The sequence below is a fragment of the Lonchura striata genome, chromosome 2 (genome assembly GCF_046129695.1).
Source record: "Lonchura striata isolate bLonStr1 chromosome 2, bLonStr1.mat, whole genome shotgun sequence".
Lineage (NCBI taxonomy): Eukaryota > Metazoa > Chordata > Aves > Passeriformes > Estrildidae > Lonchura > Lonchura striata.
The window spans coordinates 15,515,928-15,532,045 of record NC_134604.1 but is presented as its reverse complement, the minus strand read 5'-3'; the positions used below and the strand labels follow the sequence as shown (position 1 = coordinate 15,532,045).

The 16,118-nt window shown below is 36.4% G+C and overlaps 1 protein-coding gene across 4 annotated transcripts in view; it reads left to right on the top strand.

Annotated features, from left to right (window-relative positions):
• The window catches only part of EPHA6 (EPH receptor A6), a 382,744-nt gene that overhangs the window by 254,448 nt on the left and 112,178 nt on the right, over positions 1-16,118 (top strand). For all 4 annotated transcript variants that reach the window (XM_021550127.2, XM_021550126.2, XM_021550124.2 and 1 more), the window contains exon 6: positions 1,171-1,295. In XM_021550127.2, coding sequence (XP_021405802.1) covers positions 1,171-1,295 — 125 coding nt within the window. The remainder of the gene's footprint in view (positions 1-1,170; positions 1,296-16,118) is intronic.

The window sequence follows — 16,118 nt, the reverse complement described above, 5'->3', positions numbered from 1 at the left end:
TTTGCATTCTAGAATTTATTGTTTTCATTTCATAAGCCTCCTGAAATGCTTACAGGAAAGAAAACTAAGGCGTGAAATTTTGTGACTAGAAGCAGATTCTCTTTTCATTTTCCTAGGGAGATTCTTTCGTTCAAAAGATAAAACCAGAAGTCATAAAAATGTGTTATTTTTAGGAGACAACTCCATGGAAACTTGGAAGAAATTAAGTAAGATTCAGTAGAGAGATGAATGGGGAGGGTGTGTAATAAACTAATACATTTTAGTGGAAAACAAATAGTGAAATTCATGAACCACTTATGGTGGCTGGATTGTTGATCTTAGTTGTGTTCAAGACTGTTGAATAATATGACTGGGTTTGCTGTAACATTTGGGAAAGCTGCACATCAATACTATTAAAACCACATTAGTGTCTGGAGAATATTTTTACATGCTTGACCAGATTAATAAAATAAGCAAAGATTGTTCTCTAGAATACAATCTTTGCACCAGTTGAAATCATTGCATAGATAACTGTGCACCTTCTTTTCAAAAAAGGCAGAAAAACTGAATGTAAAATTTGGTTAACCCCAGAGTGAGAAAATCTGGCTCCAGGGTGCATCCATGAATGTTGGGCCCCTTCCAGAAGCTGCTTTTGCCCATACCCAGTTCCTTCCAGGGGCTCCTGAAGGAGCTGGCTCTTGGTGCACACAGACACCTCACAGAGGGCTTGCCAGAGAAGGGATTCATTGCATCTGTGTTGAGCTGGGTCACTTTATTTTACTCCAAAGAGTAACCTGAATGTACATCCTAAACAGTTGAGTTGTACCATTTAATAAAGATTAGCCTGCATGCAGAAGTTGCTGCCTCTGCAACGTGGTTCTGCTCTGGACACGGTGTCACTGGAGCCAGCAGTGCTGCCTGCTTGGGGCAGGGCCCACCCCAGGGGTTTTTTTTCTGTATTTTTTGCACAAAGCCATTTTTCAGAAGCTGCTCTGCACTTCAGCAGAGTTACCAGCGTGTACTTGAGCCGTTCATTCCAGGTTCTGTGCTTTCCCTGAGAATTGCCATCTGTCATGCTTCGCTGTCTGGAGGTCACTCCAAGTTGCCTGGGGTCGGTGTCCTCAGGCAGGAGGTTGGAAGGATAAACCGTGTGCTTCGTCTTTAACCCTTAGTTATCCTTTTCCCTTTCAGCACCCACCTTGATAGGTATGGTAAGGAAGGACTGGGCTTCCCAAAACAGCATTGCCCTCTCCTGGCAAGAGCCGGACTTTCCCCATGGAGCAATTCTGGACTACGAGATCAAGTACTATGAGAAAGTAGGTCTCACTTACAGCATCACCCACACTCAGATCCTAAAGAGCAATGTGTTTTGTATTTTTAATAATATTTTTAAAACGCTTTTCACTTGACCCCTCGTACAATGCTGTGTATGCCAGACGTTTTCTTTTGTGCTGATTTTTTGTTGTTTTGCTTCTAACTTGTTAATGACTGTCTTGTTTTGCACCAGAATTGAGTAGAGCAGCAAGCAGATTGTACATTTACTCATCTCATAGTAACCACGTTTACAAAGGATAAATGGGTCACATGTTTTAACATATTTTGATTTATGGGCTGTAAAAACTTAATATTAGAGTGACACTGACACAACAGAATTAAAGTGAATGGGAACGTGATTTGATTTTGAGGCAAAATATGTATTTATTTATTATTGCTAAATAAAGCAATAATATATGCTTAAAGGATAGAGTGTACCAGCCTTGTTTAGAGGGCTATGAAAAGTTAGAGAGAAACTGTCAGATTTCTATTGCTCTGTTAAAATTAGGCAATTTCACACAGAAGAGAGCTACAACATGCATTACAAAAAAACGTACAAGGTGTACATACAGCATGTGTTGGGAAAGCATAATTTGAAGCCTCTTTCTCCATAAGCACAAAACATATTGGGTCATTTCCAGTTGCTATAGGGCCTGGTACCAGTAAAATTTCTGCTCTGGCCAGTGCCTTCAATCCTGAAGACACAGACAGGAAGTTTTTGGTATCTGCACCTTAAGAGTTGTTAAGTCAGTTCTTGCTGTTTCCCTGCCCCCATCTGAAGTCACACTGAAACTGATGTGAATGAAGGTCACAAAGAACAGAAATACAAACCAAGTCATGAAAGAAAGTATTAGGGATATTAGGCTCTGTAAATATTTTATAACTTTATTCATTGACTGCACTTCTCTGTTGAGATTATGCAGCCTAAATGATGTAGAAGAAAGGGTAAACTGGGAAAAAATCCAAACCATTTAAATAGGACAGGTATAAGGAGAAAACGGATTGCTTAGAATATTTGGTAAGCCACAGCAAGGAACCCTATTTTCCTACACTAATGGAAGTCCTCCAGGTTCTGATCCATTATGAAAGTAAGCCCCATTATGACTTAAACTTCTTTTCTTCATTGATACTAAAGAGGTGAATTAAACACGACAAATTGAGAGATTTTATTCAGTTGTTCAGTTGAATTGGAACAGTTCCAAAGACCTGTAGCCGTTCGTAAGGATGTTAAATTATAAATCTTAGATATGCATTTAATAAAATCCTTTCTCAATAGATTATGTGCCAAGACCAGTCAGTGCTGAGTGACAAGGCAAATAATTTTTCATAGAGGTCTAGTTACTCCTTATCATTAACCATTGTTCAGCAAGACTACATGCACAGGCTTTAAAACTCTTTGCTACATAAAAGTTTAAACCACTCTTACCTGTTTCTACAAAAAAAAAAAAAAAAGGAAAAATGAGAACAATTTTCTCTGTCCAGCTTTTAAAATATATAAGGAGCATCTTCTATCTATAAACTCTTTTCTCTGAGGTCAGGGGAAATAAATGCACTGCTGGCATCTTCCAGTGCTGTGGCACAGGAATTTGCAAGACCTCTCTTGGAGACCAGATTCTAGATCAGAGAGATTAATAATCCAATACTGCAAGTCAGTCTGCTTATTTACAGCATTAAATTGGAAAATGTTATTTCACACCACTTTAATAATATTTAAATCTTGCTTTAATCATATTTAAATCAAGAAGCGTGCATTACAACACTGGCTAAGCATAGTGGCCAAATGCAAATGAAATTTTATATTGAAAAAGAAAAAGGGATGCTTCCTACCTCAAAGCCATAAAATATTAATATGCACAATTAATTTAAGTTCAAATTATTTTTTTCTTCTTTACTGTGGAGCTCTGTATATTAAAAAGCACAGTTTGTGTTATGACAGGGCTAGATGTAACCAGTGACACTGTAATCTCTCAGCCTTCCCAGGAACTCTGAAATGGGAATATCAGCATTCCTTTTCTCAGCAGAAGTGACAAAATAGGGATGTTGTTGCATACTCACAGGAAATATGATAAGACTGAAATAATTTTCTACTGGATCTGGTATGAATTTATCACAAAGACATCCCTCTAAAGAGAGAAAAAAATGGAGGTAAAGAAGAACATGTTAAATATGAAAAGGTCAGAAATTTTATTAATGTCTTAGGGAGTCAAGAAAAAGGCAGAAAACAGTAGTCTTAGCTACTAATAAACACACTAGGTAGAAAAATGGAACAACTTTTGCAGTCCATCTTTATCCCTTTCTAGCTGTTATTTGCATTTAATAAAGAAAGGGTTTGTTCTGATAAACAATATAAGAAATTGAATGTCTCCATCAAATACAACCACTCAATCCCTCAAATTCAGCTGATTATATCAGTTTCTTGACTTCTTGAAGCTCTGAAGAATTATGCAATATTCTAAACTTTTACACATATTACTGCTATTTTTTTTAATTCCTTGTTGACATGTGAAAAATTGTCAGTACCTCATTAGTGAGCACATTACAGGGAGCAGCCTGCTTTTAATTATCGCCAGTAGCTCAAAAATTCTGTGGCTCACAAATGGAAGTTGTATCTTGTCATGGGCTCCCAATGTTTCCTGGAAGATATGTAAACTAGAAATCAAATAGCTGCCCAATGAACTGTAAGCACTCCACAAAATGGGGCAGCTTCCAACAACTTCATAAGGAAGACAAAATAAAGATGATGAGCATGGAACATAAAGATGCATCTTTCCGTGCATTTCCAGAAGAGGCACAAGAAGGGAAAGAGGCTACACTATGCCAATTATGCAAGAAACTTATGCTCTTGTAAACTACAAATTACTCACAGAGAACTATCAAAAGATTATGTCCTCTCTGTGAAAAATACTCCTCTGAGAAAGACTACCAAGTTATAAAGAAATAAAGTAGAGAAGGAGAGTTATCCAGAGGTCTCAGTAAGTTACAAATAGGGTTTCATACATTAATTTCAAAGTACAATAAAGCAGTGCAGTAATTTTTCTGCTTTAAAGTACATTTTCCTATATGACCTTCATTTCTCCAGGGAATTGCTGTAAAACACTCAGAACTTCGCGAAATATTGTCTCTAAAAATGAAAATCTTGTGCCAATAACAAAATTTCATTGCAAGCCAGTTGTACAGATTTGTAGCTTCTTATTTAGGAGTGCACTGTTACATTTTTATGTGGTTGTCTGACAAGGGGTCATTTTGTTCTGCAGCCTTTCAGCCAAAAATGCAGTGAACAAAATCTGACCTAGGACATAATTCGAGAACTGCTTTGGCCTAGGAGAACAAAAATTCCTCGACATTCAGTCCAAGATTCTCTGAGTTCTGTCCCAGCAAAGAGAAAGGGTTTTCCACTGTTTGAATAGTTGTGTGATATAACCAGGTAGAGAATATTATAATCCTGAAATAATTGCCTTGCTGAGGCTTGGTAGTTGAAATACCTGATTTCAGGTAGATTATAAATCATTCTGGTCTATGCCTTGGATAATAAATGAGTCTTTACACCAACACACAGAAGATCAGTTAAATGCTTACCTTGGAGATCTAAGAGGTGCTCATAAAAGCATTTCTTCATAGACATTTTGTTCTAAACATTGCAAATTATCTCTGTTGATACAGGGTGCCTGCCCTATTATGCACCCTCTCCATTATATTTTGTGACCACAAACACTATTTCCAGAAGAAAAAAAATCTCTCATGGGCCATCTTGCCTTTCCCTTTAAAAATCAAACCTATTAATATAATCTTGGTACCATTGCTAATTGCAATTAATTTTTCTTTTATACTTTCAACTATTGCTCAGACACTGACCAAAGTTTGCAAGATTTGCAAGATTCCAGGGCATCATAATCTCTTTACCTCTCATTCAAAGGGTTTTATGTTTGAGGAACATGCAGGAGTGGGGCCTTGTTAGAGCTTTGCAGTGACACTGAATCCTTCTGTAGGAATTCCCCCATGGGAGAGGGAACACAGCACACAGTGGATATAAACCTCACCAGCTGCACTCCAGGTTGTGCAGCTGAACTGGAAAACACTTATTCCTCCCCTTTCCATCCAAACCCAGAAAGTTAATCATCAAAAATTAATGTTCCCTAAGACCTGTATTAGGCATACCAAGCTATATTAAGTTGTTTTTTGTTCTCCCACGTGGCCCAAGCACACCAGCTGGATTACATTTCCTGTTACACACAAGATAACATATAATTAGCTGAGGAAGTCTGTCTGTAAAGAGATTTTAATGGAATGTACCCAAGCAGTAACCCAGGGCGTTGCAGTGAAATCTCTGAATAGAGAAACCAGAGAATATCTTTAGAATCAGGATTTGGAGGAGAGGGCTAATATTGCTTTGCTTTCTTGTCTTTTCATGAAATTTAAAGCCAAATCCCTTTGCCAAACTGTTTCATTTTGTTGGGACACTGAATTTGCAGCTTACAGGCAGTTTTCACATTAAAAAATTAATCCACCTCCATAGGACAGTGAGTGGACAGGATATGTAGGATATCAGCTATTACTTTTCCTTCATCTCAGTATTATTTAGAGTTGAATTAATAAATAGAAGTGAGAGAATATCTGAACAGTAGAAGCAAGGGGGAAATTAGTTTTCCAATGAGATTTGAAAAAGAGATGAAGAGCTGATGAGGGAGAGAGATAAAGTACCAGATTTAAAGAATTAGAAAGCTGCATGACCTTGTTATTTTTGCTATCAGTCTACAGCTGTCTTCACTTAACTTATACAAGAAATGATGCTCAGTCCTAAAATCTAATATTAAACCAAAGACTGCTATTTCTTTGAGTAATCATTAATATGAATTAAAATGAGGCATCCTGAATTTGAGTGACAGACTTTTAGGTAAATTACATTATAAGAATAATGAGAAATTTCTCAGTGAATAATGTTTTGAATGACAGAATTATTTTTGTAAGAATTAATATAGAAAATTATAAACACCATGAGACTCATCCCAGTTTAGACAACACTAGATATTCTTCTGTGTCTTCTCCAGCTAAGGAGATATTGCATTATGATCTTCTCACATTAATTAACCTGACCATGCTTGAGTATGGGCTGGAATCGGCCTCAGTGAACAGGAGTCACATGTGTTCCCATTAGATAAAATGGGAACATTTCTCATAAGAAGCCACCTCATGTAGATCAGATTCAGTCCTCAGAAATTCTGGGTGAAATTTTGGAATCATGCAGTAAAATCAGCCATTTCTCTTGTAAAACCCTCTGCCTTTCTGTGAGATCTGCATGGAGTTCATTGATTCTCAACCTCCCTACTACTTAAACAGCCAAACCTCTCCATTCTCTCCCCCTCTTTAGTCACCATTTTGCACAATGTTTAACTAAGTTAGAAGGAACACATTTTTTCAGACATGGCTGTTACAACTGCCCTATTTCCTTTAAGCACCAGCTGTCACTTTTTTGGTTCATATTTTTCTTTTACGGTCCATTTTTATATCCTGCAGAACAATGTATGCAGCAGCTCGCAGTGGTATGTGGCTGAAGGAAGCCTCGGGGCTGTGTGACATTATCCATGGGCAGAGGTGTTTGGTGCTGGTGTGGTTCTTTCTCTGGGCATATTCCTTTATTGTTGCTATCCCTGCTGCTAAATTTTCAAGTCAACATCAGTGATGAGGTTGGGGAACAGGTACAGACTGACAACAGGAGGGGTAAGCATCTGAGCACTTCAGGTATCTGGCCATTTATTGAGTATACACAGTATAAAAAGCTGTTTGCTTCAAAAGATCAGCTGGGAAATTTTTAACTTCATGCTAATAATTTTTTAATAAGTTTTCTTCTGTAATATTTTTCAAATTATTCAAATCATTTAAGGCAATCTGCTGCCTGCAAGTAAAATGTTTCTGTTATGGCTGGAATCAAGAAACATAGGACTCATGCAAAAATGCATTTTCATTACATTTTCAACAATTCTCATCAAAAGAAAAGTGCTGAGTACTTGGGATGTACAAGAGCTTTTGAACAGTAGTTTTAGGCTGCTCTTAGTGTTTGTTCATAGCATGTCACAGGGAGGCACCAGGGCACTGAGCAGCACCTCAGGCATTCTCGGCCCTTTGTAGCTCCTGGGAAATGAACCATGTCTGCTGCATGTTTTTAAAAAATAATCACTACAAATGTGCTTTGGGATATAATCATTAAAATGAAATCTCCTAGCTTATTTTAGCATAGTGAGTGGTGTTAAACAAGCTTCTCAGTTTTTCTGTTCTGCTGTTATTAACCCAGTTTCCCGAAGGGAAAAAAAGTAAAAGCCTCAGATTCTAAAAAGAGGAAAAAAAATAGGTCTCAGAACTGTTGAAAATGAGAGTGACTAATTACCAGACTCTCTGACCAGATATAATTTTTGCCTTGCAGGAAAGAACCTAAGGACCTTGCAGCAGCCATTATGAATGACACCAATGTGATTACTATTAGGAGAAAAAGAAATCTGGCATCTAAATATCAATTACAGGCAGCAAAGGTTTTATCAAAGAAATTCTAAGCTAGACCTCTATTAGATGCCTGGTTTGGCTTGTCTACTAATCATTGTTGTCAATTATTTAGAAACAGCTTCTGAACTTTTTTATTTAATAATAGCCTATAGAGGCATTGCTGTTGTTCCTGCTGAACCAAAAACTCTCAATGAGAAGAATAATGCTGTTCAAGCAAGGCTGGTGGATTTGATACTAAAAAAAACCCCATACTTAAGTCTCTGCTGATCTTGTGTTCTTGCCTGTAGCCAATACCATTTTATCCAAGGAAAATTACATGTACAGTGCTTATTACAGTAACTGCTAGAAGAGCTGCACAAATGCAGAAAAAGTGTATTAATGGTTTTGTATAAGTGGTTTTCAAATGCTTTCAAGGACATAGGAATAAGCATAGGAGGTATGCAAACTATTACAAGACACAAAACACAAGTAGTTCCATACTTCAAATAAAGCTAAGAAAGTTCAATCCATTGATGACAAAGATTGGTTGATAATAAAAGTAATTAATAAATTTTTTCCTGTCCACTAACGTATTTGAACCTCAGGAAAAATAGTTTTCAAAATTGTGCACTGCCACAGCAATACTAATACTAATGCTACTACTACTACTACTACTACTACTACTACTACTACTAATAATAATAATAATAATAATAATAATAATGATAATGTTAACCTCAGGAACCAGTGTTAATCTAAAGTATGTGTTTAGGTGGGGTCAAAAATTAGAAGCAGCTGATTTATAGAGCAGAAAGCTTCAGCTAAGGACAACATTTAGATGATTGTGATTAACATACTGTAAAAAAAAGAAATGTTTTCTTGTCAGAGATAATGTATCAGTTGCACAAAAGGAAGTGGTAAGGAGTTTAACATGTTTAATCCTGAATTAACAAAGTAGAGAATGTACTCCCAAAGCATTTTATTTTTGTTGTTTCTGTTATTATGAACTACCTGTGGTGTGTTCACCTTTGAATTTAGGTGCAGTAAGTTTTAGTTGCATATGATAATAGAGTTGGATTTCCTCAGATACTTTAATACAAATTGAGAAGTCAAACTTTGGGATTGAAAATCTGACAGATTTTTACAAGAAAGAATGGTGAGTTTTGTGAGCAATGACCTAAATATAACAAGCATGCCTGCCAAAAATGGTCGTCTAAATGAAAGTGATTTCCTTATTTGTAAATTCAATACAATGTCTACGTCTCCATTTCTCTAAAACCAGTCAGAACGTTTCCCTTAGACCCTCTTAAAATACAAAGTAACTTAAAAATTCCAAAAAGTCATCTTTGAGCACAAACTCTTAAAAACTGAAACTAGCACAGTTTTTCATAATATACAAATGACTTACTGTTCATAAATTGTTGATTTGCAGCCATAAAGGTGGATTCAGAGATTAAATCAAGATACGTACCTTGAGACATGAATTTATATCTTTGTCTAAATGAAGGAGTTTTCAGATATCATTTCATTTACAGTTTCTTCCCGCAATATTCAATGTAATCAAGAGATACCTGGAGAGGTACAGAGGTATGCATCATTTTGGAGAGTAAAACAAAAAAAGTTCCCTTTTTTCTCTCACTTTTTCTAAGACTGCATTTCAGTTGTACTTTAAGCACAGAAAAGGACAGGATATTAATTTTCCTCTTTGAATGTCTCTTTTTCACATTAAATGAAGCCAATGACTATGTAATATTAGCAATATCTTTTTTATTAAGTAGCAAAAAGTCCCCAAAGCATCATTCTGGAAGAAGGGAGAAATATCCAAAGGGAAAAAGGAAGCTCCTCTAGGGAGAGCCCTTCTATCTTAGTGCACTAAACTACTGCTTTCCTGTTTAATATCAGTATAATCACTTGACTGTGTATTAAATAAAAGGTGTGTGTTTGGCATAGGGATGTGGTTGTTGGAATCAAAATTAACATTAGAGGAGCTTTCAATTTAAATTAATAATTTCATCAGCCAACTTGAATTCATAAAAATTGTACCTCATTCAGTAACTCCGATGAAGTTTTGCTACGTTTGCACCCGAATAAACTCAAAAATGTTTATTTGATTGGAACAAGTAAAATCTTACAGTTCTCTCTTTTCTTTTGAGTTTTTTAATGTATTTGCATTAATAGTTTCAAAGTGCCCTTTCTTGATGTGCTTGTTGGGATGGCTGAGTTAACCAGCTATTACTATGTACTCCTTACCGAGCTGTTAATAGCTTTAGAGTCTTTTGCAGGAATTCACCTGCTGCTCATAAGCACATTTATGTTGCTCTAGGAACTTCACCAGGTTGATGCATCTTGTATGTGCAATGACCTTGCACAAACTATCTGGTTTTCATGCATATACAAGTATTCATATTATATTAACAAAATTCTTTAGTGGCTGGAGCAGCTCTTTTTGAAAAGGTATTGACATCTGTCTGTGAATTTTGTTAACATTTTTTCTTGTTCTTGTTGTTTTTACCATCCCCAGAAATTATATTTCTGCTCAAGTTAGCTACATCAGAAATGGGCACTTCCCAAAAAATATTAGCAAAAACTTGCTGTGTCAGTTTTGAAAATGCAAAATCAGCTTTTTGATTTACTTGCTAGTTTGTTTACTTTGCCCTTGAAATTCATGTTCAATTAATTGGAAAAAAAGATTGCTGTTTTTGCTTTACACCCCATTAACTCACCGAGGTGTTTGAAGAAAACATAAACTTGAGGAATATACTGTGTTTGTTGTTGATGTATTGCCAAGTTCTGCACTACAGTCATGACACCAGAGGTGAAATCAGCACTTCTGAGTTAGCATTACAAGATAGATCTTTGCTGTTTACCTGCAATGAGACACAAAAAGATGCTTGCACGTGCTCACAAATACACAAAAAATGTGATATTTCAGTGACTTTTAAGCAACTATTATATGTTTATATCTGAAGAGGCTTGCATAATGAAAAACAATACTCAGTCTCTTTATAGAGATGAACATGTTCCCTCTTGCCTCTGATTTATTATTTGTATTGCACTGATTAAAGTCAAACATTAGTTAGCGTCAAACTTTGCATTTTAGGGCCAAAATTCTTCCTCCAAAATTGATTTTTGTTGGATGGTTGAAATATGTCTTAATATTGTCAACATTATTCTATGCTTATAAATCCAAATTTTCTTTGAAAATTGAAGTTTTTGTCCCAAAGACATGTATTCACAGTTAGCATATGAAAGACTTGTCACATTTAACATTCATATGGTCTGAAATGAATCTAAATTATTTCTGTCTTTTTTTTTCCAGAATAGAAAATCTGAATAGCAATCTGAATCAATTCAGTCTATAAAAGTAGATATTTTGCTTACTTAAATAGAAGTGATAGCTTTATTAATACCACTGAATTTGTTTTCAAGCTGCTGTATATCAATAAGGATCTTTTCTGGATTTGCCAGGCAGGGAACATTCCGTAGCAAATGAAAAGAGAAAATTCTGCATTAGTCTGCTCGTCTAATATTAAAAGTTATTTATGTAGAACATTCAAACTAAGCTGAAACCAATCTTAAAATAAGCCCAGGGAGTCTGTCTGTCTTAACATCCTAAAAGGCTGCAACACATCTTAGAAAGGAGTTGGAAAGGCATGATTCCACAAGAGGTTTTTAGTACAGAATGTGGTTTTAGTGCAGAATGTGGTTTTTACGAGGGTGTTTGTGGAGCTGCAAACATCCCACAGCAGTTAAAATTTCCCAGCAAGGTGTTACAAGCCTGACAAAATATTCAGCCCTGAAAGGAAGCCCTAATCCAAATCCTGGCCCTATCTGCCTGTGAATATTGTAGGGATTCTGAAATTAAGTGAATTAAGGCAATTTGTCAGCAGCACTATTAGAGCTGAATTCTGCATAGCTGACTCAGTGCCTTACTGTATTTCTGGGTTGATGGAATCACTTGATTTTCACAGCTTTGAACATGTGTTCTGGGTTGCTGGAATTTTTGGGGGGAGGGGGAGGGGTTGTTAGGGGGTTTATTTTGTTTATTTTGTAGGGTTTTTCTGCTGGAGGGGTTGTCAAAGTAGAGCACTGTCTGCTCTGTACTGTAGCACACCACCTCGCTGTAAAAGTCTTCTGAAGAATTGGATTGCTCTTGTGTTGAAATTCCACTTCCCTTGTAAGGTGCTTCTCTGCATTTAAGTTGCCTTCACACTTGAGTAGGAAATAGAATCACCACACTTTTGATTCTGCCACGAAGGGACCCAGCAGTTCTGGTAATGCTGGCTGTGAGAAGATTGCCTCCCCCATGGCTCAGCAACTTGGAGACCTTCAGGTGTTTGCACTGTGACTTTTTTCACATCACACAAGTTCTCCCTTTTTGTTATCTTTCTTCCAGGGTATTGCATTTTCAATTTAAATATTTCATTATCCAGTGACCTACTTCCCATCTCTAACTAGAAGTACTATGATCTACACAGATATTTTGAAATTAGCTGAACATATTACTGATACTGATTATTATTCACTATTTCTGGTAGACAAGAAAATAAAGTATATTCAATAAAATAGTCAGAAAGTGGATTAAAAAAAAAAAAAAAAAAAGCCCCACAGTATTTTTTAAGCACAGTTTGTAATTAAACTTCTTGCCTAGGGATGTTTTGGGGGCCACAAGCAAAATTGATTGAAGGAATAATTACAGAAATTCCTGGAAGAAAAGTCCATGAGCTGTAAAACACAATGAAGCAAATTTACTTAATTCAGAAAGCCACTAATCTGCAGATTGCTGGGCTCTGGGGGAGTGTTAAGGGTAAGAATGGAGAGAAGGAACCTGCAGTGGGACCAGAACCTCATTCAGAATTGTGAACCATGAACGTCATACACTGAAGGAATGACTTGGGAATCAGCCCACTTTATATCCATAGTTCTCTGGGCTTGTTTCACAGCAAAGAAAATCACAGAAGCCTTCCAATCTTCAAATTTTCAGGCTTGCTTCTGTTTCCTGTTGCACTGTTTTTGTCAGCAGGTAAATTGCTTCATTATGGAGTAAACATTAGCATTAGGTATCCCAGGAGAAACTCTGCTTTACTGTCCTAAGGTGAATTTTGAGTACTACTTGAGTTCAGTTTTTTACATTAGAAATTTAGGTAGTGCTCGCAGTAGCTTCCTGCTTCTTTCCAACTGGAAAAGAAACTTAAAATGAGGGAAAAGATAAGAAAAATCTTCGAGGCAGCTGGAGAGGCTGGCACTTTTATATGCAGAAGTTAGAGAGACTTCTGGAGGTCCTGGTGCAGAGGTTTTCACTGGTAAATATTTTTAATTAGCAAACAACCATTATCAGGGTAGCTTATTATTGCCAGAAAGATGGGATTTAATATATCTGTGCTGATCTGACAACCCAGGCCATGTTCTCCAGCTACCTTTGTTACATGCTGGATTGCACCCTGCTCCATCCCTAACTTAAGGCACAGGCCTGGTTTTATTTCATTTTTATCTCCTTGTCAGGACAATCAGCTCTGTCCTGTCTGCTGCCTTCACACCTGGCAGTCCCCCCTGGCCCAGTGTGTGAACCACACAGCTTTTGCTCTGCCCAGCCCTCACCTCTCTGTGCTGGTGGGAATTTAACACTGTTTTAGAGCCTCCCTATCCTCATCTCTCTCCTCATTTAATTTTCTGCTTTTCATGGTTCGCCTCACATCAACTCACTTCTGCCTTTCCAAGTATATAATCCAATTAAAATGCATTTTGTCTGGGGTTTGACCTTTCTGTATTTTCTTTATGATTGGTTATCTGTTCTTCCCCTTTTCACGTTGACAGCTTCACTTTGTATATGAAAAAAGTGATGAGGTGACTGGCAGGCAATCAAAATACGAAATATTGCAAGGCCTAACAGGTAAAGGACACTTGAGTGTTTCAGCTCCCAGACTGTTACATCTCAGGTTAATCAGGAGGGAAGGGACAGGGTTACAACCTGCAGGGGCTGATGCCTCTAAGTGCTGCAGATTTCTCCTCTGAAGCAAACACTGGAGCCATTGGCAATTTTCTCTCTGGTCCTGCTTTCTTGCTGCCACAGTTTTCTACTTAGTTTAGATTGGTCCTCAGATCTTTGCAATCACTTTTCTAAATTTCCTTAAAGTTGGTGGTTCAGCTGAAAGCCAGAGATACAGGGGTTTTTAGAAAGAGCATTTTTAAAGAATCTTAATGGTATCTTCTACTTTTAGCTCTCTTATTGTAATATTTCCTACCATTCTATGTTACATTAAAAATTTACCTAATCCCGTTGATCAGATTTTAATCAGTAATTAATTAATGTTAGAAGCACATTTTTTAACATGTAAGTCTTTTCTAAAATCTTCAGCCAGCATTCCTCTTAATTGATGTACTGTAGGTCAAAATAATTTTCTAGGAGAAAATCACACACAAAATTAGTAAATATAAAGAAACTTTCAAAGTCAGACACCAAGTTCCACAGGTGTAGTTAATTTTATTGCTTTCAGTGTAATTAGTCCTCACCTACAACAATCTATGTAAGGTGACAAAGGTGCTATGACTAGAGGCAACAGGCATTCAGAAATTGTATTATGAAAATATTTTCTTATAAAGAAAGAAAATACTTTTTGAGAATCATTGGGGGAAAACTAGTTGTGAGAGGGATATAATTTCTATAAATCAAAGGCAGTTTCCATAAATTAGAGCTATGGAGACTCTGGGTTTTTTTTGACCACAGAGTAAAAGTATAGACTCCATAGTTTGATGTTATTTGTCTTTAATAGCTTCTATTTTAACTGATTAATCAGTTAATGACTATACCTAACAATTAATGACTGTGTTATCTTAATGGGTAGCACAGCATTAAAGTTCAGGTGAATAAGGAGTGCCAGCATAGCTGATCCCATGGGAAAAGTCAGGAAGAATTTGGAGATTTCATTGCACGGTGGACTAGAGCTAAGATCAGTAAATATTACTGTCTTCCAGAATCATGGTCAGTCCTTTAAAATAATGATGCTTCCTCTGTAAGGTCACATTGTGTGTGTTCCTCAGACTGATGTATCTAGGAAAGAGGAAAGATGTGACCAAATGGTCTCATAAAAAATTCTTTTTTATTATTGGTGCTTTTATTTAAACATTTATGGTGCCTGAATCATGAAACTCTAAATCTTCTTTACTTTAATGTGGTACTTACTCAGCTTTGACATTGTGCTTCAGTGTACAGGATAAAGACCTGGTCCCTGTGGTATATAGATTTAATCTCTATTAGTTCCTCTTTCAGTTAAATAACAGCACTCTGAAAAGGCCAGGCAGGATTATGTGGCTTAATACAGAATTTTCATGTTGCAGGACAATAGATACAGACTAGAAAATGTGTTTGCAAACAGCTGATAGTAAATTCAGTTACTCTCCCTGGATTCTTTCTGCACACACAGTCTTGAAAGCTGTGGGTACAATAAGTCTCTTTTAGCTGGCAGAGGATGGAAATCCCTCTCCCTAGGGTCAGTTTAAGAAGACTTTTGTTACTTGTGACACTCAATGAGCTGAATACCTTCTTTGTCATTCATAAAACAAGCTAGACTAAGAGTATATAGCTCCCATTATGTATTCTAAATTATAGCAAATTATATTTGGTTATCTTTTTAAATTGCTAGACTAAAGACTTATACTATTTTTATTAGAGCCATGTCTCTTTCAGCCACTCAAATATTAATGGTGACAAATCTTGTATGCCTGAAAGTGCCAGGATTTTTTCAGTGCTTTACTGGTAAAGTTAATCTTTTAAAGGTTATTTCAGCACTACAAGCAAACTTCGGCATTTCAGCTTTAATTTCTATTGATTTTTTTTTGCACTAAAGTTTTTGAGATAAATAATCTTTTTTTCACCTATAACATCAGTATGTGAATTCTTTGATTGCCATAGGTGTCTAAAGTGATTAAAGATCATCACATTTTGGTTTCCTTTATCAATATTTTTCATATACGTGTCCACAAAGCCTTCATTTCTGTGCTCTTTTCCTCTGCATTAAGGTGGGGATAACATTAGAGAGTAATTTGTTCCCACAGGTGTGGCATGTAAAAATTTATTTATTTAATATAGTTATCTATTTAGAGTTATCTATTTATTTTAAACTGTTAATGTTATTGGGGGAATCCCCTTTCTTTTAAGTATATGAGAAAAATGGTGCTAATCGTCACAATAATAGAACATCTGGATATTGACTGCTACTCTGCTGCACTGCAGAAGCAGAAAGCATTTCATTAATATTTATCCTGTGATGGTGCTACTCCATTAAATGAGGTTGTCTAGTCCTAGACCATTAGCACCATTGTGCCTTCCACTCAGCCAGTCTATCTCTTTAGATATG